Consider the following 24571-nt stretch of genomic DNA (forward strand, 5'->3'; position numbering starts at 1 on the left):
TATAGTAAAATCCCTCAAGAGCATGAACAATACCTATGAGAGGTATTGTGCTAACTACAAGATAATTGTTTTTATTACAAACAATCAAAATGTGAACTTTGGAAGTCAGAAGTTACCTTTTTGGAGCATATGGTGTCCTCCAAAGGCATGCATATGGAACAAGATAAGATAAAAGTAGTGGAGGATTGGCCAACTTCCAAGGATGCTTTTGAAGTTCATTCATTTTAGGCCTTGCTAGATACTATCGCTATTTCGTTTGGCGATTTGCTTACATTGTTGCCTCATTGACAAATCTAATAGAGAAAGGTGCTCCATTTGAATGAAAACTAGAGCAGCAAAATGCCTTTGATAACTTGAAGGAAGTATTCATTACTACTCCAATATTACAATTGTATGATTCTAATTTTCTTTATATGCTTGACATTAATAATTTTGACTTTGCTATTAAAGCAGTCCTTCAATAAGTCTTTAGTAGGAGCCTTCAACCTGTGGCGTATGAATCATACAAGCTTAGAAGGGCAAAGCATAATTACTCTGTACATGATTCGGAGCATTTAGCAAGTGTACATGCCACAAAGATGTGACGAAACTATTTATTGGGGAAGCCAATAATTGTTCGGAATGACCATTGATCCTTACTACATGATTTGTATCTCAAAAATATGTAATTGTGGCATCATCTTTGGAAAGGATAATTATAGCTTTTTGATATCCAACTTGAGTACAAACAAGGGCGACAACATATTGTGCTAGATAGTTTATTACGGAGACCAAACTTAAAGAATAAATTAGAAGACAGGGGAGAAGTCACTACCATTAGTAGTATCATTTCGGATTTAATCAAAGAAATAGAATGGAAGGAAGCTACGTAATGGGATGCTTATTTCAAGATGGTTAATAATCAATGAAGATTGGTGATATATAATATCAAGTTTATACTCTTAATAAAGATTTGTTCTATTTCAAGAAGCAAATTTATGTACATGACAATGCTAAATTCTAGACACGCATACTTCAGGAAGGACATGACATGCCAATATTTGAATATCTGGAATAAAAAAAGACCTTAGAATGGATCTCAAGGACATGGTTTTGGATAGATTTGGCTCATGAAATTCAAGCCATCATTTCAAATTGACATCCATGCTTCACAGGAAGTTTTTGAAAAGCTTTGTTCAAGCTACTAGGCACACAACTTGTCATGTCTATAGCCTTCCATCCTCAAACAAATGCATAAAAAATGGACCTTGGAGGATATGCTATTGGCATTTATAGTGGTTTATCATATTGATTAGGATGAATATTGACACCCTTGGAGTTTGCTTATAATGATAGTATTCAAGTAAGTATCAATCATTCACCATTTTTTCTTAACATTGATCAACATCTGATTATGCCAACAACTTTCCATTGTCCTATTGACATCAACAATCCAAAAATAGAGGAATTTATACAACGACTTTATACAATGACCTTATAAGAGGCACAACATTACCTCTTTACTGCACAAAATTAACAAAAGCAGTATGCGGATAACTATCGGTAACATAAGTTTTTTTGGCATGGTGATTAGGTGTTATTCTCCAATAACAATTTGTCACTTATTACATCAATTCAAATCCATAAACTAGCACCTTGGTGGCTTGGAACTTTCCGCATTGCTCTAGTGATATATGATGTCGCATACTGCCTCAAGCTTCCACCACATATTTGGGTCCATCCAATCTTCCATGTTTTATAAGTGAAGGAATTTCATATCGAGCCAAAGTGCTTTTCGGATCAACACCAACCACTATAACCACTAGTAGTTGATGTCCAATAAAAATATGAAGTAAAAAATGTTTTAGAGCATTGCTACCTTTATTGTGGTAGTGGACATCTACAACTTTAGTACAAAGTTCTTTGGAAAGGTTATCCCATTCATGATGCAACATGGAAACCTACACAAAACCTCACCTATTACCAACATATAATTTGAAGATGCCATCGAGAGCAATATGAGGACGTTTCACATTAGTAGATGAAGACTAATTGTAACAGGATATAAATAAGATAATTATATAGATAATTAAAACCATAGAAGTTTTTTGAATTGTACTTAAGATAGTGGACTAAGTAAGATCTACAGTAGAATATTCTAGTAAGGATTTAAGGCAGTTATTTAGGTAGACTCTATGATAGAATCTTCTAGAAGAAAGCTTAGGACCATTGTCGTATTACATATTGTCTTGCTCGAGAATGCACTAGGCACCTAACTATGGAAGGTGAGGTTGTCTTTCACAAGCATCCAAGAATCCTAATAGGTTTCACTCATACAAGAAGAATATATTCCGAATTTCAATTCAAAAGTACTAAAAATACTCTTCTTAGTAGCCTTAATCATACATAAATCCCAATTACCTTGTTATTTTCATATTTAAGCAATTTAGATTTTTCTTGTAAGCCCCAATCCTAATCAGTGAGCTTTAACTAGCTGTAACATCCAATCCGACCATCCACTTGATGTAAAATTATGTATAAAATTGTCAATGTAAGTCTTCTATGTGTTTAAGAATTTTTAGCCCAATCCAACTTACAAATTGTAAAAAAACCTCCAAAAATTGCACTAATGTCAGTTAGCCGCCAACTTGAAAAGTGAAGCAAAAATCCTAGCAGTGATTTCTCCCTTTCAAACCATTAACTTTGACTCAAAATTGGTGTGCAACTTAATCTTCAAGTCCTTCAATAATATGCCAAATTTCACCTTGATCCGACTAATAGATCTCTAGATATCACAGAAATCCTATCCAACCTCAAACTGCCAACTTCTGATACCTTCTTGTGCAAAAAACTAGATATCTCTAAACCACGCTATTAGATTATCACAAAATTTTGTATACACTTAGCATACCCAATAATCCAAATAGTTTCAAATTTTTAACTATAGATGTTACACCAATTGTACAAACTAGCTAAAATTGCTAGCCCTAATTATATTATATAAAATCCAAATCACCAATACAAACCTTGACTTTGAACAACAATTTCTAAGTCTTCAAAAACCTTCCAAAAACAATTCTTATGCCTTTGGAAAGAACTTTAAGCTAGCTCTCAAACTCTATCCTTCGATCTTCAATTGAATCCCTATTTTGTCCTAAGCCATCGTTTTAGTGGCCAGTGGTCGGATTTTGACCTTGTCTCACAAATGGCCGACCCCCGAATATCAATCTAACCTATCCTAAGGATTTTTTAGCCCAACTTTTTTCTCAACTTAATCCTAGTATCAACTATACTAATTATTTATCTCTTCTAATCTGATTTTATCAATTTATGGTCTTTCTAAGGTAGTAGAAGAGTCTCTACAATCTAGAAGGTAAAATTACTAACTAACTTTCAACTTATTAACTATTAAGATAAGAAAATAACCTAAGAGGCTTTTATAAAAGCCATGTTTAGAGACCTCAAATTATGATTGAACTAAGATAATTAGATATTAATTAGAAATTTAATTTTGATTATAATTTCATTATATAGTCGTATTGCATCACGACACCGTTATCCAAGTGGAATCTACCATAGAACCTTCTAAAAAAAAGAATTTAAAGTAGTTATCTAGATGGAGTCCACTACCTAAGAATATTGTAGAAAGTCCAAGGTGGTAGGATAAGATATAAATAGGATTGTCTAGGGCTTTTTGAGGCATTTGTTCAAGTATGGCTTCGGACCCTTTCTCTTAGAAAATTTTGGTTCTGCATCTTTCTATTTAGATCTGTTCTATTCTATTTCTATTTGCTCAATTTTATCTTTCATGTCTTATTTTGTTTAGTTTTGTTTAATTTTGTTCAAGTCTATTTTTTCATATTTTATGAAGAGGCCTTATATTCTTATGGATTGGAAAGAATCTTGGATTTTTCAGTTTGTTTAGTCTTGTTTCACCTTCTCTATCAATCAAATGGGGAGCAAATTGAGGCCCTCAATAGCCTTTTAAGTCTTGTTTTGTCAATGTGCATAAAGATAAATTATACTTAATTGCCTTTTGAAGATCTTATTTGCTACTTAATAAACATGAAGTGACATTTTGATGTGGCTCTACAAGAATGATAGAAGCCATGCAGAGCATGTATGTTAATGCTTACTTAGGTACCTAATAGATCTTAAAGGGATCTTAGGATAATAAGAGGTTTAGGTTAATAGTAGCAACAACGATATATTGGAGCTCATAACTAGGTCTATACTTACTTGATAGAAGTTTTAGTACTTGCTTTCTTTTTTATAATGACTTTTTAATACATACTATAGGTCATGATTCACCTTATACTTACTTACTATGTAGGTCATCTTTTGGTAGCATGGAACTTAAGTCTTGTCACTTAAGTGTAAGGAGATAGATACTATACTAAGTAGAAGCCTCTAATCCATACAAGGCAAAGGAAAAATTGGTGAAAGTGGGCTTGAAAGTGCATTTTGTCTTGATAACTTGTATAAAGACCACTGCATTATTACAAGATTGTTAAGAAGGGACTCACTTGATTGTTAAAAGGTGATATCTTTGGCTAAATAATTTAACTCGCTTAAAGACTACAAGGTGTTATATATTGGCTTAACGGATGCAACTTACAATCTAAACAATTATGCTAAATGGTTATAGTGGATGTGACATCGATCTTAAGCTTGAGATGAAGTATCCAGGTTTAGATTTTAGGGTTTAGGATTTAGGATATTTTAAGAGCCTTGAATCCCATCTAAGCTTGAGATAGAATATCTATGCCTTTTTTGTTTGTATTTCAATATGTACATTTAAAATTTGTTGTTAGTAGGCAGACTTGGAGTTGCAACAAGGACCTTCATAAATTGTTTGAAATTTGGACAATATTATTTTATTTTATTTTATTGTATTTTCTCTATGAAAAGATTTGTATTGTCAAGGTGGCTTTACATAGTTTCTTGATGTTTAGGTATATTAGGCAATCATGGATATGATATTAGATATTAAAATAATAACAACATGAAATGAGTAAGTAATTGTAATCAATCAAAATTGTAGCTTTAGTTTGAATTTGTTTGTTATATATTATAATTAAAGACTCTTATCTTAGTGCAAAGTTGAAAATTAGATAGAATCTTAGATCAACTACGTATAAATTAATAGTATCCATACCAAATAATTATCTTATCTCTTCAGTAATTTGTTGAATTATTCATTGGAGTTTATTTGGAACTTGTTTCATTGTAATCTAAGTAGGAATTTTTATACTAATTAGCTTTCTGTCAATTGAATGATCTCACTTCAAAAAGAGGTCAAAGCTTGGGATTTATTTTTGAAAGATATAAAGCCATTGTATCAATTTGTATAGAATTGCTAGTAATAGATTCTTTAAAGTATTTGTATTGTCAATTTTAATCAAAAAGAACCCTTTGCCTAGATTGTAATTCAATATGAATGTGCATTGGACCTTGTTTTGCATCTGTATTAATTACTATGAAAGTTGGAAATTTAAGAGCTTATCCTCCATAAAGCAAGCAATGGCAACATAGTTGGAAAAAAATCCATTTCTTATTTAACCATCAATTAATCCACATGAATAATATAATTAGTATTTTGTAGCAAAAACCATGCATATCTGCATGAATATATCTTGAGTAAATCTTTATATGGCTCAGCCTTAATTGGGCAAAGCATCCTTGTTGAACTTGGTTGTTATATAAAGATGCTAGAGAATGCTTCTTCTAATCTCACAACTTTATCATTTGACTCCATCGAGCTTATCTATTGAGGCTCTTGTAGCATATGGTCATATTTTCGTCTAAGATTCCTCCCTAACAAGATCAATGTATGATGCTAATGCAACCACATAAGTACTTATTAAAAATAAAAACTAATAAAAAAACAAAAAATACTAATTGTACGGCCGCATGTCCACAACCCTAATTCTACCATCCTTTGATTTCTTCAAATTTTAACATGATATATAGCTTGAAGGAACTTTGCAATAATATTATTATACTGCAATGGATGATTGAATCTTATGAGCTCTTGTCAAGCAAATTGGGGCAATGGCTATTACACATACAATGTGCATGAAATTACTAGTGACTAATATGGACTATTCTGCTCAATCTTCTTAATTAGGATTTGTGGAGTCCATTGCACCTTCCTTTTGGTCCTACCTAAAAACCTTTTATTATAGGTTTTCAAATCTCACATGATATCACATTAATGTTGAAATTTTTTCATAATATAATCAAAATATCAAAATATACTTTAGATCTTAAATGATCTATTATAGGATTATTAATAATAAGATCATCACTTAAGATTTATATGTATTATAAAAAGATTGGAAATCTTTTCAAATAATATCTTAAAAGTTTGAAGGATAATAAAGTTATAAGATTTATAATATCAACTATAATTAGACAATCACATTATTTTTGATGATTTTTGGATTTTTTTTATATAAATTTTATTTGTAATAAATTTCATGAGTTTATTGCAGACGCATATATATATATATATATATATATATATATTAGTACCAATTAAAAAAAGTAATTCTCAAATTTACTATTTGACTAATCTATTTCTTTGAATTTGATTTTATTGGTTGTAACTTAACATGTAAATTGAAATTTGTATCAAAATATTATTTAATTTCTACCATCTAAAAGAAAATAAATAAATAAATAAAATTTACATATATAATAAATCAATTTAAACAAAAGGTACTAAAAATCATCATATTTCAAATACTATGTTTTTACAACTTGAAAAAGTACCTACTATATTTAAATCATGGTTTTTGTTTAATGATTGTTTTTCTTCTTGTGGAAATTATAGACTTGGAGTATAAAAATACTTTTTTGTATAATGCAAGTCTATAAAAATCTAATGTTTTAATTCAAAACAAACATGCAATTCTATTGCTAATACAATCAATTGAATTTGGATGGTGAGGTGGTTCTAAATAATAACATAGATTTCTTGAATGCAAAGCTTAAGAAATGGACCACATGGATTCTAAATAGTGCACCAAAGAACTATTGGGAATAAAAAATAATTGATATTTAAGAAAATGAGTAATTGAACAAATAAATAAGTCACTATTTATTATATTCAAATTTTCTAGTAATTCACATCTAGTAAGAGGTATTTACATCTAGTAATTCATTTTGAAAAGTCATGGTACAAAAGTCTTATATTTGATAAATAAGAATTTTCATTACAAAATTTTGGATATAGTATAAAATAAAAAAATGATATGAAATAGACTAAATTATTGTTTTATTATATGTATTAGTTCATATCTATATTTTAACATATATATATATATATATATATATATATAGATTATTTCAAACCACTTTTTAATATATCTTCTTAAAGTTCTACATAAACCATCTTTTAAGAAAAATTTGCCACAAATTTCAATGGACAATGATATTTATGTCATATATAATATAAAATATGTTTCATATCATCTTTTCTTCTTAAAATTTCTAGAGTGATTTTCTTTAGTATAAAGCTAACTAAATAAGATTTCTTGATTTCATCCAATACAACGATGTAAAAGTTGTGATTTAGTACATCATTTCCTATTTATAAATAAAAACAAATTCATATATATTTTTCAAGTATCTTAAAATATCAAGAATATCCTTGCATTCTTGATAATAGCAAATATATTCCTTGGATGTGATAGAATATCACCACGAGGAATATATTTGCTATTATAAAAAATGTGAATGATATATTTGCTATTATCAAGAATGTAGAGGTATTCTTGATATTTTAAGATATTTAAGGAATCTATATGAAATTTTCTCAATAATATATCAAGTACAAAATGTAGATAACCATAATTTTAATCCTAGAAAGATATAATTAAAGAATAAATAGATAAATATAATAACAAAGATTGTTGTTAATAACTACAAACCAACTTTGGACTTAGAAGTGGTTTTGAAACCTAAAAATATAGATCCAAGTGGCATCAAGATATACAAGAAAAAAATATTCAAACTATTTTTTTCTACTTGAAGATCAGAAGCAACTACTAAATTTAAATGTATTGTGTCAAAAGAAAACTCAAATAGATTTAATTGAAAAATATACAATTGTTGATTGGAAAATATTTACTATATGAAAAACTCAAATGACAAATAGATTGTATATTTGTTGTTACACCTTGATGCAAAATATCTAAGTGATTGTCAAGTTAGAAATAACTTTTGCTCAAACAAAAACTTTTGTTGAAATAAACTTTATGGTTAGAAACAACCATTACTTATGCTCAAACAAAAACTAATTGTCTTAAACCAAACGTACTCCTGATCAATAATTTGCTTCGGGTATATGGTAAAAGGATTACAGGAATTACAATAAATTTACAAAAAGTAGACCAAGAATCAGAGGGCATTTGAACAGATGAAAAGAACTTGGTGTCCACGAGATGTAGTGAAGTGAAAAAACTGAGCGTCTGACAACAAATGGGCTTCCTACAGCATATTCAAACTATTTTACCTTTCAAATGGGCCAACCTGGCCTTCAACTGAGATTTTGCTTCCTGCCATAATGCCCAGGAGGTAGACCATTGCAAACCAGGCATTCAAGGATACAGGCCTGCAAGATAAGTGCTAAAACTATGAAGCACCCTGGCTCCTTGAAACTTGTCCCCTCACTTTGAACGGCTGTCGACAATCACTTTGAGACACTCCGACCTCAGATCTGTCTCTGAAAATATGGCCTTGATCAGATGTTGTACCTGCACATCAAACACAACGCAGGGTGAGTTCATGCTTCAAAGAAGTCACCTTTTCGTTTTGTTCACTTGGAAGTCGTCTCATCTCCACAAGTTGAACTAACTCGACCATGCTGGGATACTAATTGGGTCGACCATGTCAAGCCAAAGGTGCAATCCTCCAAGCATTTTCCGTAGGTTCCTGATCAGCTCCTGGTGCTGAGCAGAGACATCATATCAGTACCGGGAGCTCATTCCCAACTCCTCCTTGCCTCGAAAGGGACCCTATTCAGATTCTCACCTCATCAGCCGAGAACCCAGATGAAGGCAAATCTCCATTTTCCCACGATTGTGTAATTGGCCTCAACGACATGTCCAGCAAATCTGTTCATGTTCAACAGCAACTCCTGTTAGATCATAGATTGGCCTATGTCATAAAAGCAAATCAGCCACTCCCATTCCATATTGCACTTCTCGAAGCTTTGACGGCTGATGGTGCCGTCATATGCAAAACAAAACAGGACTTCGAGTTCACGGGGTCCCAATTGGTCTAGCAACCTCAGTCATCACCATAATCGCAATAAGCACTTGACTATCAAGATCCTTAGAAACAACAGAAGACTGCAAGGTAATCTAGGGACTGATTCTTGCCAGTCAACCGCAAAAGTTTACGCCACAACGGAACTCTTCTCTGGACAGAATCCTTTGCACAATCGCCACCAGCCTCATCTGAGTCTTCGTTTGCTGAAGCAAATAATGTTGATAAGCCGGCCATCGCATCCAGCATCAGCTTCCGTAGCTGCATGCACAGAAGCCTTCATCAAAAACCCTGTTGACGTATCCAGCACATCGATAACAGAAAAAAAAAGGCTCGCAGGCGCAATCCCGAAATCACAGGAGCCTAAACCATCGAACTAAGTACAATTGGAGCCTGCAACCAACACATGCCTCTCTTAACTCCACCCTAGCCCTTCCTCTCCACATAGTTGCATGTTTTTCGAATCAAATAGAAGTAACGAGTTGAAGCCAAGTGGTAAACAATGGTTCTGATTCTCTAATACCATAGCAGGCATTACCTGTTCACCTTCTTCAACAGAAATGTCGTCAAAAGCAAGCACTTCATTTATAAGACGAGTGACCACCGCATTCACAAGCTTGCCAAACGCTAGATTATACACACTCTCCGCAAGAATGGGTTGCCACACCGTCCGAATAGCCTCTAATTCAATTATTACCTGGTGTAAGAACCAGTGTTCCTCTGTGAGTTAACCTATGACCGTTGGGAGTAGAAACATACGTCTTTTTCACTTTGATGTTTTTGGAACATGATTGACGACAACAACCATAGCTTGGATGTCCATCTAAAACAGGTTGTAATGAAAAAAGACATTCATTTCAGCTCTTTCAGCTCATACGAAATAAGTCTACCAACAAAAGCTCATCTAACAATATTGTATAGCCAGCTTGTATGTAACAATTGTATGCAGCAAGTCCAATAACAAAACATAATTCTAGGTAAGGCACGGACCTTGCCAATTGCATTGGTGCATGTATCATATCTTTTTCTCTGCTCGAGATACTGGAAACCGTTTGCCTGGTCTAGATCCTACACGAATAGTTCTTTCCATAAGTGAAAGTGAAGTAAGGACACAGACGTTCACAAACGCAAAGATTCCACCAAGTCAATGGCACATCACTGATGAAGTGCAGTAGCAGCATAAATGCAACAGGCAAACATCAGAAATGATTTTTTCGTGAAAAGACTTACCTCCATAAGCTTCACAGTAATCAAGTGCATTTGCTTCTCAAGGATTTGACAGCCAAACCGCCGAAACAAAGGAGCAAAATCCACAAACGACATGATTTTCTGGACATTTCGAGGAAGAGCTGGATAGTACTGTACCAGGCAGCAACATGTAAAAATCAAATACTTCTTGGTCATAAAAGCCCACTAATTCACAAAGTCTGATACACAAAAGTGAACTACTACACTTTACGATACGCTTACGCATGCTTCTGTACATTATGACCACAGCAGTACCGCCCCAATCGACTTAAGTAATCCATTTGATCCAGCTGAAGTGAAACGTGATAGAATCTCCTGGTTTAGGGCATCAACATGTGCTCAAGAATCACCACGTCACAGGTTTAAGGCACCAACAGTTTGGACTCCAACTTGCAAGCCTTAGATATTCCTAAGACACAAACTCAACACCACGACTAGAGGTCCAAATAGTCCGCCCTTTAAAAAGAATCCATGTGCAGAACTTAAGAAAAGAATTAAATAATTTTAAACATCTGCATCTCCCTGGATTATAGCTAAGTTAAGAGGTGAGACCTGAAAGTGAAGAAAGAGCACGTGATGTGCAATATAAAAACAATCGTTGTAGCACAGCGAAGCAGCTTTATGTATACTATTCAAGTATTCCATCGCCTACACAATGACAGATACAACACTGAAGGGATTAACGGAAGTGTAGGGTCCAATGAAAGACATACTACAGTTAAGAAAAGCCTTCAAAATCCTCACATAAACAATGAGATTGATGTGTAAGGACCAACACGAGGTTATGGAGTAGAGAGGATATCTGTAAACAACTCTCAATAAGCACGATAACTGACCTTGACAGGAATAATGGCTCGGTGGAGATGTAAGGCATCTCTAGCACCAAGGTAGAGCTCCATTGCTATACTGGGACTGGACTTACAAGCATCCTGCAACCACATGGAAAAGAATTCGTTAAACTAGAACACATCGACGCAGTCCTGATTTCATACCAAAGAAGGTGCCGCGAGAACTAGTAAGCTATGCACAACAATTACATAGTTCAATCCTTACAAATTGAAACCCACAAATAGTTCAGAACACCGCTCTATACACAGACACATAGAACTTATACTGGTTTTGCTTGTGCTAACCAAGTACACACTACGAGGTCACTTGAAACGAACGAAATAGTAAATAGGAAGATACATATGAGTGTCTTGTGATCGATGAACCTGCAATGTATCATGTACCAGCTCTAGGAGCTGCTTTGCCGCCAGGGTAATGGTACATGTCTCTGTCTGCAGTAAGGATATGTTGTCACTGTCATCCACGCCCTGTATGGTTTTCTCCTCTCGATTGATCTGAGCTTCAACAAAACCATTAATTATAAGAAAATGATTCAGGCACGTGTTATACACTTCAGAAGCACGCTGCAAACAATGGACAGTCACATACAACAGGAATTATCTGACACCTGATTATAAAGACTTACAGGATAAACCTGAGTAGAAAAGAGCAAACACGTGCCCTAAACGGTAAAGACTGCAAACAGATATATCAAGCAATAGTTTCAGTTCCCTCAGAAAACAAGGTGTGAAGATTATACACACCAAATTAGATCTATAGTCAAATTTTATAAGTAGGTCACGTGCTTTCGCCATGACAGAATTCCTCTTCTTAGCACCAAAATGATGTTCCACGTCAGCTGAGAAGCTACGAAGCTTGTCCCCACGAGTTTCATTCCAGTCTGGAATCAGACAGGCTTTCCCCAAGCATGTCTCGAACTCAGCACTGGCCTGGGCTAACTCCTGAAAGCTAGCAAGCTCGGATATTTCATTTGGAACAGCCTACAAACAAAGCGAACAAGGTCCTCATTAGATGGCCCCAAGATTAATGAAAAAACTACATTTTCCTTGACGATAGCATAGTTTCGAGATGGAGCCAAAAATGTATCGTCAGGTTACGATCTGGATCATGGTCAAATTAATTCTCTATAATATCAAATCAGTTACATCTTCAGATATTTAAGAACATGGCGCGTTTATAGGAAATTCGAATAACACAGAAGAGAGAATCAAACGAGGAATGAAGTCCATAAACTGTATAAAATGTCCATTCGGTAGTACTTACACTGATGAAATGCATTCTGGCAAATAAATACAAAAATTACCTTGCGAAGACAGTTCGCTGTGATGGCCTCTGCTAACTCAGGCCAAATTACACGACCAAGGAGCACCATCCATCCATCGTTATCAACCAGCAAGTTGGTTCGAAGATATTTGAACACTTCGAGGAGCTTAGCAAACATCTCTACGTATCCACCCCCATTTGTCTGGACAAAGAATACTCATGTATTAGGTATACCAATTCTAAGTGTTAAATTTCTTGGTGCAGCAAACTAAACACGAAGAACATCAATCAATATAATATCAAGAGGTCAAAGAAATCGAGTACGCTGATAAAAACACCAGGGTGTTGTTATTGTGACATGCAAGAGCAAACACACAAAAGTGTTCAAATTTAAGATTGAGGAAATAATATTGAACACTATCCTTGACTTAGTGATAACAGATTATTCTATTACTCAACATTTTCAATTAGTTTACAACACTTGAATATCAAATAGATAGATGGCAAACCCATAGTTACCTTACTACAACTTTGCATCCAGTTGAGAATCGCTCTCCCTTCTTGATCCATGTCGTTGACATGTACCGCAAATCTAGGACTTCGAACTATCGGATCAATGATATGCTTGAGGAGTAAATCAGCTGTTTTAGCCAGCCTAGTTTCCAATACTCCTACTTTCTGCTCGCAAGAAATTCAGGTCTTAGTCAGAGGTATTACCCATAATATACCAGGTTACACTTGGTTTGCCGCCTGTATGAGATTATGGTCGTGCAATTTATTTCTACAATATGATATCATTGAGAATGTAAGACTTCAGAAACTTCTCAAAATATGAGAGGGTTTGATACAGATGATCTGTAAAGTTAATTGGTTGTATAATGAGGCGGAAGTAACAAAGAGCTGAGAGGAGACATTCTGGGAAAGAGGCTAACAGTTGACAAATAGAAGGATCACGTTCACTCGTCAAAGTGCGTGGCAACGAATGATGTAGAGTTTGCTGTTCAATTGTTAAAATGCCCTGAAGCTAGAAACACAAAAGGATGTAAATAGGAAAGTAGAGAAGTCCTGCGTACATCCATTGTAGAAAGAATAGTAGCTAATTCCACTTCATCAGCATTCACCCCTGCCATCATATCGCTGCAAGAGACACGGGAATATATGCACAGTTCAGAGCCATGCAAATTTAACACAACTGCTTTGGCGAACAATTCCTCCAGGAAATTTCGAAGCTGCACAAACAAGCACCAAGAGAATCAGCTCACATGTATATGTCATCTGACTTCGTCACGATGAACATCACAGCGTTCATTGACAACTTACGGATAACCAGGGCGAATCTCGTCCATAAAACGCAAACTTGTTGTAAATAAAATCAGAATGGAACTGTTCGTACCTTGGAATAACAAGTTGCCCACTCATCCTGCAAGAGAACAAACGCCTGGACTTCATCCTCCTTCATTTGCCTCTCCTTCTTATCATCTCTGTCTCCAGTCCAATCTGCAGGGAGTTCAAGCTGCTCCCGTATTCTGCATAATTTAGTCCCCGACTCAGCAAGAGCTCCTAGGTGAAAATCCCTCTCTGCAGATTTCAATCCTTCCCGCACACTTGCAATAAATTCCAAAGCACCAATGTACTCCTTCCGTTCTTCCTGCTCTTCCCACAATTCCTCTGCCGTGGCTGCCAATCGACAAATCCCAACGTCAAAAGGAGGTTCTCCCTTACGATCCTCCTCTAAAGCATCGACAACCTTCTCCACATCCTCCGCTAGAGCCTCTACGCCTGCCGCAGCGCCATGCGCATCCTTCACAATGGAGTTAAATTGATCGTGATTCTCCGCAACAATCTTCCGCAAACGGATTTTGAGCTGGTCCGACCTCCCGTGCAGCTTGGACAAGAGTAAGCGCAGGTCAGAGGCAGACAAAGGCGCAGAGTCATCAATCCTGGATCCTAGCGACGTCGCCACAAATTCTCGCAGGTCGAATTCTGCATGTCCAGTTGATTCCGCCATTTCAAGCTCTCAAAACTAACTCTCCTCAATATTAAAACACACCTCGACTTCTCTATTCATCCTCTCATCTTTGTTCCACACCGCAAACCTTTCGCCACGAAACAACCATCTTGTGGACACGCAAAAACAAACCCTAATTTTTTCGTAAAAACCCCGATGACAATTATTTCACGAGCGCTATTTCTCAACACGAAGCTGTTTCGAAGGCTGGGTCTGTCAATGCGAATTCGCAACGAGATGCGATTGCGATCCGATTCAATTCAGTTACAGTAGAGCACGATTGTGACGAGGAAGAGACAGGGGAAAACTCTTTCAACAGTCGTTGCTGCATTAGGATTCTTGTGATTCAAATGTGAGAGAGGGTTCTAGTATTCCAAAAAATAAATAAATAAATAAATAAATAATCCATTTTCTCTGTTGAATCCCTTTCCATCTGTAAATAGTTGAATAACACTAAGGATGGACTTATTCAAGTTCTTGGTCTACACTTTCTAATAAAATGTACAAAGTAGAAAATACTTTTGCTGAGGATAGAACATGTATGAAATAAATGCTCAAGTATTGTTTCTCAACATCAAATATAATGTTTGTTTGTGAAGATTAATTCTTCCTTTTTTAGGAGAAATACAAAGTTTGACAAGTTTAGAATTACCTCAAGATCTACAAAATAGTGAAGAATATTGAAATTTAATCTTGAAATTTAATCCTCAAGTACTGTGATAATATGCAATTTGTAAAAGGATTAATGCATGTGCTCTATCGAAAAGCACACAACTAGATTGTGGAAGTTCTAAGACCGTTTCATCACTAAATTAAGTTATGAAAAGTGTTTGTTTCAGGCTATTAGGATTCAAAAAAACAAAAAAACAAAATAAAATAAATGCACTGAATACGTATAATTTCTATCTGTAAAATAATAATAAATTATATAAAAATGTAGAAAACTAGTATTTTGTGTCATTTGTAGCACGAATGTTAGCTCTTTTTATCATGAAAGGAAGTCATGTAATTACCAAGTATGAAATATGGCATTGACATAGATATTTAAGTGGTTGTGAACAATTCAGTTCTTCCGAAAAATGTAAGGTTCATCATCGCTTCAACACATCCTTGTGCTTAAAACTATCTCTTATCAGCAACACCAATAATTCTTTCGAAACCTCTACCATAACATCTTCAGTTAAAAGTAGTCATATATTCTGCACCACCTGTTCGACTCGCACCTTCTTCTGGTACTCTACTCCACATGCACATGATATTTTCAGTGAAAGCTCAGGCCCTTACTTCCTCAAGTTGGTAGTTCTTTCATCAAAGAGTTCACACAATCAGCAGCGTTAACAAGACTTGGACATCATTGCAAACTTCTTATTAGTTAGTCCTTCATATACCATAGGCAGACGCAGCAACCGATAGATGAAGACAGTAATGTCACGTACTGCATAGCCATTCTACACCCTACGTTAGGCCTTCATGGCTTTCTCGAAAGCGTCGGAAGTCTCAGAGATTGCACATATGATTGTTTCAGAGTGACCCTTGTCCGGCTGACGCGAAAAAAATCAGAAATTTTCTAAACCGGAGGAACTGAAGCAGCTGAGGTGATGCAGGAAAACACCGGATTTGGTGTTAGTAATCTACTCAAAGTGGTACAGAATAGTGTACAGACTCCGTACTCCAAATACAAAATATGCTCTAGCTTTACAAGAAATAAAAGATTAGTTCATCAAAGGTGTCTAGCAGACGAGTGCTCACTCTCGTAGCATTGCTTTACATGTGAAAAAAAAGTGTTGATACTGTCTAGATGAATGAGGACCCACGATCTCCTCAAGGCATAACTTTAAGAATGCACTACTGCACAACCTCTACGATCCTTTCCTACTCGCAGCTCATGGCAGAAAGCGCCACAATTCTGATCACAGCATAAAAATAAACTGGAACTAAGTAGTATCGAACTAAACTGAACAGGAAATAGATCTGTTCAGCAAAAAATTATTGGATGTAAGAATCAGGTCAAATAACATGACAATGAGCTACAATGGTGGTATACACACAAATAAGAATGAGCGGCAAAGCGTAGGACAAACCAGTCAGATCCAATTCTGAAACAGAAAGACCATATAACCGCAATGAAGACTTGAGTGAATGTGCTGACCGATAGCACAATCAAACTGCCCCAATTTCTGCCAAAAATGCAGTGCAAAGATCCATAAACAAAAAGGTGGGGCCATCTATTCGTTGTATATCCAGCAAGTACTTCCTCTCTCTCGTCTTGTAAAGCTGCAGTCACCACGCACATTATTATCAGTACAACCTTCCTGTTTTCCATGAATGAGTGAGACCTTCGTCATGCTCATATCTCGGCAGGCTTACCTCACAGCACCACGACAATTACGCTGTTTAAGAACACCAAAGTTGAACGCCAAAGTTGGACGTCCCTGAACGAGATTCCACTTCATTTGAGAAGAGTCACTATATAGATTGCTCAATCAGTGCACAAAAGGTTTAGAGTGTGAGAATGTTGTTCCACTCTCATTTATCACTAAGTGATTGGAAAGAAAGGAGCGTCTGAACCAAGAAATATTGCAACATGCGACTTTTGCAAATGCTGTACCTGGAGCTGAAATTTTACTACAAAATGCTCCTCTAATTCCGCATCTTCCAATGGACTGGAATCTGTCACTGGGCTGATCTCACTGGTTGGTAACGACCCCAGGGTCATTGGCGACTCACTCAGGCTGGTACTAACTGATGACCCGTGACTTTTATTAACCATAAGCGAGGAAATATGAGACACCCATCTGCACCTACAGTCTCAATAATTATTCATCAGCCTCATCACAACATAATTATAATAATTTAAGAACAGAGATTCCACATCCCAAGGTTATTAATGATTTGATCATGACAATATGTCTCGGAATATGTAGATATTATTCATCAGTATCACTAGTGCAAATATACTCGAAAAAGTTAATAATAAGACGAAAGCATAGAAGCATAACGTATATCGTAATGTTGCAGCGTACACACTGCTTCTACAATTCTTGCTGACAAGCATAGTACACATCCAATTGAGGGAGAAAAGAATGAATAACACACAAGGAGGCGAAAGGTTTATTCAAATATCATTACTAGGTTGTACCTGATGCAGTAGGGCGCTACGGTTTTCCAGTTTATATCCAAGTCTTGCAAAGTTTTCAATATTTCCATCATAATCTCACTGGGATGGGCCTGAGACTGCATTAGGGCAAGAGAGTAAACAAAAAGCACAGAAAGAAAATCAACAACCAGGCAACTTACTCACAAACACAGTCATATTAGCCATAGCTTTGTAAGAACTACGCACACATTGGATTGACCTGACGTCACCAGCCGAATATTGCAGTGGAATGAATGAGACATACGTATAAAGATGTTATAAATTAGTCCTCTTTTTTGAGTAAGATGTTTCCTAACAGATATCAACCACAGGAGCTTCGATTCTGTACAGAACTTCACTAACCTGGAGACCAACAGCCCAACTCCCGTTTTGCAAGACGCTTATCAAGGGTCTCGCTGCATACGCCGCGATTGGTGTCATCAGGCTGCTACTGAGGTGAACTACATCTTGAGCTGGTTCCACAATGGTGGATGCATCAGACTTGGACGCACTTTCACTTCCCTCACCAGACTCATCCTGCAATCAACCCAATCTTCTTGTTATTTTTACTGAAAATAGAGTTCTGGTGTGAAGTAGTTCTTTCTAGACACATTTTTAGTGGATGTAAAACTTGTTCGAAATAACTTTGACAAGTATACACACTAAAATAACGTCATCCATTTCAAGAACATAAGAAGCATTCATTATACAGCGGAACCACATTTTCTATCAGAACATCTATACTCACATCGGGTACTTTTACCTTGAGTAAAGAATACCAGGTAATTCTAAAATGTAGAAATATTACAATCCTCAACTAACTCGAATACCACAAGTATCAAAAAGGAACCAGGAAAATCAGGAGGAAAGAATGTGATAGACAACTATGTCACTATAATTGGAGCCGCCTCCAAACTACAACGTAAACCAGAAACCGATTTAAACCCGGCGCATAATAAAAACTTATATTCCAACACCGCGGGCAGATATCACGTCCCGAACGAGGCAAGAAGGCTGTCCAAAGTGGGTAACTTTGGTCACGAGGACTTTTTGTAACCACACCGACCCAATTAGGTTAACCTCCTTTCCCGAGTTGAAGGGATGGTTTCTACTATTGTACGACCAGAGTGAAAACATCAAGACCAATCAAGGCTGCTTTTGGATTAGAATAAATAATTTGTCAATGGGAGGGAATAAAGGAAGCCTTGTAGAAGAGATGCTCGAATTCATTTAAGGGGAAAATGATCTGGCTCCTTAACACCAAAGCTTTGAAAAAATATATAAAAATAGATACACAGCTGTTACCAACTACCAATTCAGGGCAACATAACATTCTAGAGATGTGCAGTTTAGTCACTTGAGCACAAGTAGATCAAATTGAACCCTTACATTGAAACGAGACTCAGTTCAAACCACAGAAATCAACAAACTATTAACTCTTCTAGCACATCCACCTAGAAGCTCAAAATCATATAGTGCTAGAACGTCATGCGCCACAACCCTAAATTTACAACATTGAGGTGAAATAACTCCGTTACCAACATTTGGTAGTACCTCGAAATGAAAGAATTAACCAAGCATGTCCTCTTTTCAACTTCCAGCAATAACTGAGCACAAAATAATGCTAGGAATACAAGAGCGTTTGAATTTCTTCACCAGAAATAAACCGTGTTTTCTCACTGCCTAGATATTAAGATCTGGAGCTCACCAGATCTTCATATTCAGTCTCAAGGTAGTCATCTGGGTTGTGGGATCGCTGACTGTCCAGTATTAGGTAGTAAGTCACCGTTGCCTGCACAATTCATCATCAAACCCACCCCTCCCCACTTGTACATCATTGGCTTGAACCAGTCGACCAGAAAGCATTGTCTCAAACCACAAAATATCTCGAATGACATGTGTACACCCATCAACCAAGTAGAAGATGCTAAAACCACCTTGGTTTGTTCTTGCCTCTGAAGACAATCTACCAGCCATTTCTTGTCGAAGCCAATTTTTTCTACTAAGGACGAGACATCTTCATCAATCTGCGTCAACACATTCAACTCTCAACGTTTAACAAACATGAACAAACATCTGTCCATCTACAAGATTTGTGCAGAAACCCTTCAATGGCTCTATCGTGTCTGCAACTGCCATGTGCACACAACAAAGAAGGGGGCTCATTTAAATAGAAGATAGTGAGAGAAAGATGTACACACGAATTTCAAGTTTTGAATATAATGTGGAGTCCCCAAAGCAAGATAGCGAGGAAGATGCAACTGAAACCAGGGATGACACCGTATTTCTGGTATGGTGATTCGAGTAAGAGGATCTGTGTTCAAGATCTTAGTGATGAGATCCCTTGCTTGGGAGGATAAATGGCTTGGTAGCGTATAAATACCATCCTGCGACATTGAAATGTGCAAAGTTCAAAACAACTACTTGTACATGTTCCTTAACAGCAAAAACATGATCCGAATCACTGATACAAACTAGGGATCCACTATTTGCGAGTTTACTCAGAAATCGAGCAAGAGCGCTCCTGCAGCTTGAGGCCTTGCATCAAAAAGGGTAAATTATCACCGTTGTAAATACCCTAATGCTTTTAGTAACAGTCTGTTGATAGGCGTAACCAACCAGACTGACAAGACGGAATGAATTCATACCGTAATTTTCTGATACAAACTAGTGATATTTTCGTCATCGAATGGCAAAATTCCACACAACATAGCGTACAATATCACACCGCAACTCCAGACGTCAACTTCAGGGCCTGCATAATACTTGCGTTGAATTACTTCTGGAGCAGCGTAATTGGGGCTTCCACAGCTTGTTCTCAGAAAATGACCATCACGCATAATATTACTTAACCCAAAATCCGCAATCTTCACACTTCGCCTCTTCGCATGCAGTAGCAGATTTTCAGGCTTTAAGTCTCTATGTACAACCTTGTTCTTGTGACAATACTCCACACCTGCTATTATCTGCAAGATACTCCACAGAGAATGCCATTTTTGATGTCGGAATTGAAAATCTGGTTGTAGAAACAAGGAACCAGATCAAGGATGTTCAAATTAGACGCTATTGGTTTTGCATAAGAATAAATGGAATATTCTGAATTATAAACGTACAGTCATTATCTCCTACATGCAGGACCATAATGTACCCGGATTGGAAATCATACGCCTAATGTCCATCAACCAGATTGATCGAACAAATAACAGAAGGTCATTAGTACGAGCTTCAATCGTACCTGCTGGAAAAAATGACGAGCATCATCTTCATGCAGACGGCCATGAAGAACGATGAAGTCAAACAAATCTCCAGATTCAACATATTCCATGACCACGTATATGTCTGAACGGGTTTCAATAATCTCGTACAAGCGCACAATGTGGGGGTGCGTAACCATCTGCATAATCTTCAGCTCTCTCCTTACTGCAATACAGTGCACAATGAGGACAAATCCAGCGGATGCAGTCTAACAAGTACGCGAACGTAGGAGTACGTCGACCAAGAACAGAAAAGAAAAGATTAACTCAGGATGTGAGAAGGAGGCACACCTTTATCTTCCATGTCTTTCATCTTCTCTTTATTGATGATCTTGATGGCAACCTTCTGACCAGTGAGAACATGAGTTGCAGACTTGACTTTGCTGAAGGCACCAAATCCCATGGTTTTCCCCAAACGATAATTGAATTCGGCGCAAACAGTTGCGCTACTCTGCCGTCTCAGAACATGGCCAGTACTGCTGCTCTCTCCACCTGTCATTGTTCCTGTTTCCTTGTTCCCTTTCAAAAAGTCTGACGAGTGTTAGGGTTTGCTTTCCTTAAAAATTGCCGGAAACTGTGAAACTGAGGCCACAAATGATTCTGGGGCCAGTCACTAGCGCACCAACAATAGAAATAAATCCGCGACAAGTATGCCTGAGAAGAAAATCGAAGAAACTGTGCCACAGAAGGCAGCACTATGATTCGGTTTATTCAATTATATCAGATTCAGGTCCATAGAAAGGCAGGTGGACGATTGTAGCGCCTCGGATCACCATGTGAGGAGGAATCCGAGCATGAAGGTACAGAAGCCCTCTCGTTGATTGACCACCAAATACAAGCGCCATTCCTGTTAAGCTTATTTGTTTGCATGTAGACGGTGTGGTGGCCATATAGAACTGTGTTATCCACTACAAACTTCAAAATAGACCCGATTCCTCGGCAGCCAATTGAGATCACATCGGAGATGCACAACGATTCATCTCCCTCTCTCAGAGTAGTAGCAGGCATCAAATTGTCCTTTCCCGATACAACCCTAACTCCAACCAGCGTTCTTTCTGAAAAATATCAACCATGCACCACAACTGTCGAGAAGCTTCAACAACCATCTTAGGTCTATGAACCCCAAAGTTATCATCGGAAGTGGATTGGCAACATCAGAGAGTAATCAGTGTTTGCTGCCGTCGCCTGAGCTTGACCCAAAATCTACAATACCCAAGCGTCTCGGTTATTTCTGCTCATCGTGCACGTATGACGAAAAAATAAAAATACTCTAAATGCTTAGGACTTCTACAAAATCAGAAGAGCATGATGACACTGCACCGTTATGTTCACAGCTTCCCTAAACAATGTGGCCATTTCCGTCAATCAACCTTGGCATACTGCAAAAATTCAGTGGACTAGCGGAGATCATTGTGGAATGAAGTGCAATTACTGAGTTCAACAGAAATATTGCTGCGCAGAAATCAACGTCTATCACATACCCACCTAAGAGGTCGTCCACTTGCGATTGCAGAACGTAATGCAAGTTCCCTTTCCACAATGAAATCCAATGTTGTTAACACACAGAGCCGAAACCTGATGGAAGCCACTTAAACCGGGATTTTACTTCTCCATCAAGTCGAACATGTGAAAGTTTGTGATGAGTCAACTTTACTCCACCATTTGCAAAGAGGCATCTAGCGCGAACAATGCTCCGCAACCATGCAAACTTAGTCAGAAATTAGTTTCGTAATTTGCCAGCTCCAATCCTACAAATCGCCACAGAGAAACACAGCTGGGACTAATAATTATGCGGGCAAATGTAAGCGTCCATCCCCAGTCTAAAAGGACGCTCCCCTGCTTCAAATTAAAATTTTCGCGGCGACCAACGAAATAGTCCTAGACTTCAAATATAATTCAGTGCGCTTTTGCCAGCGACCAAGACTCATGCCACAATGCTAGTAGCTCTCCAGAGGAGACAGCGCCGAAAACTCCGCCACAGTATCTACGCACATGGAGTCGCCTTGTCTTGCAGAAGTTGTTCCAGGTGTAGTCGAGAGTATCTCCACGCAACAACTTGAGGTAGCATTCCACGTACACTGAGTGACTCCTCAAGACCTTCGGACCTTGAACTAAGGACCCTACATACAGGTTTTCTCGTTTTTTCAAACAGACAGCGTATTTTCGAAACATCAAAACGAAATTAGTTCAAATAACTTCGTAGTGCCTGAGTATTTGGACGCCCGACGAGTCATGGTCACCATCCCCATCTGAGGTCACAAAAAATCATGTCACACACATGAAACTTGTACAATCAACAGCCCAAACCTCCTCCATGCAAGCATCCAACAAACACCACACAAATTCGCAAGCTAGGAACTAAAATTAGAAAAAAATCGCAGTCTGCTGGTCAGCTTTTGAGGAGAATTCCTGCAAAAGGTCGCATGCACCCTGTTTAGTGCGTTGCGACTTCCAGGAACTGTAATTCCGCACAAATATCTTTCTTGGCAGGGGGAGAAAAAGGCAGGCCCAAATCATAATAATAATAATAATAATAATAACAACAACAAACAAGAAGGGAAGTTGGTGGCGAGGAAAATTGGAGACAGGGGGGGAATATCAAAGGACGTGTGTACTGTAGCAGACGGGGGGCTTTTGCATATGAATGGTGGGCAATCATTGCGCAGAGCCTAGAAGATGCGAGCAGCACGGGCCTCGAGAGTTAGAATAGGGCCTCATAGAGTACGTGAGGAGGACGAGGACGAGGGAGGAGCCGCAAATGACAAGCCACCCCCCCCCCTTTTGGGACCAGGGAAAGAAAGAAAGAGAAAAAAAAGGATCGGGGGGGGGGGGGGGGGGCAGGCAGGGCTCTCATCCCCAGATGATGGCTCTGGCATTCATTCATTTATTCGTTCATGCAATATTTGCCATCGCTTCTTCGCCGCAATCTTCTTCTACACTCCTCCTCCACCGTAATAGTAACTTGGTTGTTGTTGTCGTTGCTGCTTCATCTGCTGCTGCTGCTGATTCTGCTACTACGTCGCCCCCCTTCTTCTCCTTGTCCTTGTACTTTGAGAGCTCTCAATCCCTGCCCGCACTTTATGTTTTTTTTGTTTGCCCCTTCCTTACCTTTGGCGCAGCAATGAAAAGCGTGGGGCTCGCAAAGCTGAGGCCCAAACTCATTGTGCGCCTGGCAGGCAGCAGTAATAAAGCTTTCCTTCCGTTGCTGAGCCTCCCTCCCCACTTCCCTCCACTCCCTCCCTTTCTCTTCTCTCTACTCTACTCCTTCCTTTTCCCTTCTCTTCCCTTCCCGTCCACTCATTGTTATTATTATTATTATTATTATTATAAATATGCACTCATCACTCAGTTGCTTCTGGTCTTCTTCCCTCCAATTCAGCCTCCTTTTTCAAACACAACACATACTCCACCATGGCATACCCCCCCCCCACCCTACCCTACATGTCAGAAAGGAAATAAACAACAGCCGGCAGCAGCTGCAACAATATATGGCTGGCTGGTTTGGCTGAGTGCCTTTGGAATAAAGAATTATGTATAATGTAATGTATATGAATGTGT

At 37.5% G+C, this 24571-nt stretch overlaps 2 protein-coding genes and 1 long non-coding RNA gene across 7 annotated transcripts; all 3 read right to left on the bottom strand.

Annotated features, from left to right (window-relative positions):
• Positions 1–8305: 8305 nt before the first annotated feature.
• On the bottom strand, positions 8306–14958 carry LOC112280088 (centromere/kinetochore protein zw10 homolog). Of its 3 annotated transcripts, none has more exons than XR_016502002.1 (14): positions 14009–14958; positions 13689–13844; positions 13135–13293; positions 12656–12817; positions 12096–12332; positions 11718–11846; positions 11340–11432; positions 11056–11151; positions 10486–10614; positions 10246–10323; positions 9794–10078; positions 9369–9516; positions 9019–9101; positions 8306–8741 (listed from the first exon to the last, which is right to left on the bottom strand). XR_016502002.1 is itself a non-coding variant. In XM_024515114.2 (14 exons), exons 1-14 carry the CDS (start codon positions 14621–14623, stop codon positions 8655–8657), a joined length of 2331 nt encoding a protein of 776 aa, XP_024370882.1. In that variant the 5' UTR covers positions 14624–14958; the 3' UTR covers positions 8306–8654. The 3 variants fall into 3 exon arrangements, 2 of the variants coding, with proteins under 2 accessions (XP_024370882.1, XP_024370884.1); XM_024515114.2 differs by having other exon boundaries at positions 9794–9952; XM_024515116.2 differs by lacking the exon at positions 9794–10078.
• A 714-nt stretch (positions 14959–15672) lies between these two features.
• Positions 15673–16202, bottom strand: LOC149989479 (uncharacterized). Its single transcript, XR_016502003.1, has 2 exons — positions 16060–16202; positions 15673–15860 (listed from the first exon to the last, which is right to left on the bottom strand). It is a non-coding gene; the product is annotated as an uncharacterized LOC149989479 (long non-coding RNA).
• Positions 16203–16299: 97 nt separating this feature from the next.
• Positions 16300–23709, bottom strand: LOC112280089 (SNF1-related protein kinase catalytic subunit alpha KIN11). Of its 3 annotated transcripts, none has more exons than XM_024515119.3 (12): positions 22499–23709; positions 21305–22216; positions 20995–21179; positions 20408–20725; positions 19961–20146; positions 19697–19786; positions 19468–19551; positions 18123–18296; positions 17763–17857; positions 17232–17424; positions 16991–17055; positions 16300–16897 (listed from the first exon to the last, which is right to left on the bottom strand). In XM_024515119.3, exons 2-12 carry the CDS (start codon positions 21510–21512, stop codon positions 16849–16851), a joined length of 1647 nt encoding a protein of 548 aa, XP_024370887.1. In that variant the 5' UTR covers positions 21513–22216; positions 22499–23709; the 3' UTR covers positions 16300–16848. The 3 variants fall into 3 exon arrangements, with proteins under 3 accessions (XP_024370887.1, XP_090104696.1, XP_024370886.1); XM_090248570.1 differs by having other exon boundaries at positions 22495–23186; XM_024515118.3 differs by lacking the exon at positions 16991–17055.
• Positions 23710–24571: the final 862 nt, after the last annotated feature.

The sequence above is a fragment of the Physcomitrium patens genome, chromosome 3 (assembly GCF_059467195.1).
Source record: "Physcomitrium patens ecotype Gransden chromosome 3, ASM5946719v1, whole genome shotgun sequence".
NCBI lineage: Eukaryota > Viridiplantae > Streptophyta > Bryopsida > Funariales > Funariaceae > Physcomitrium > Physcomitrium patens.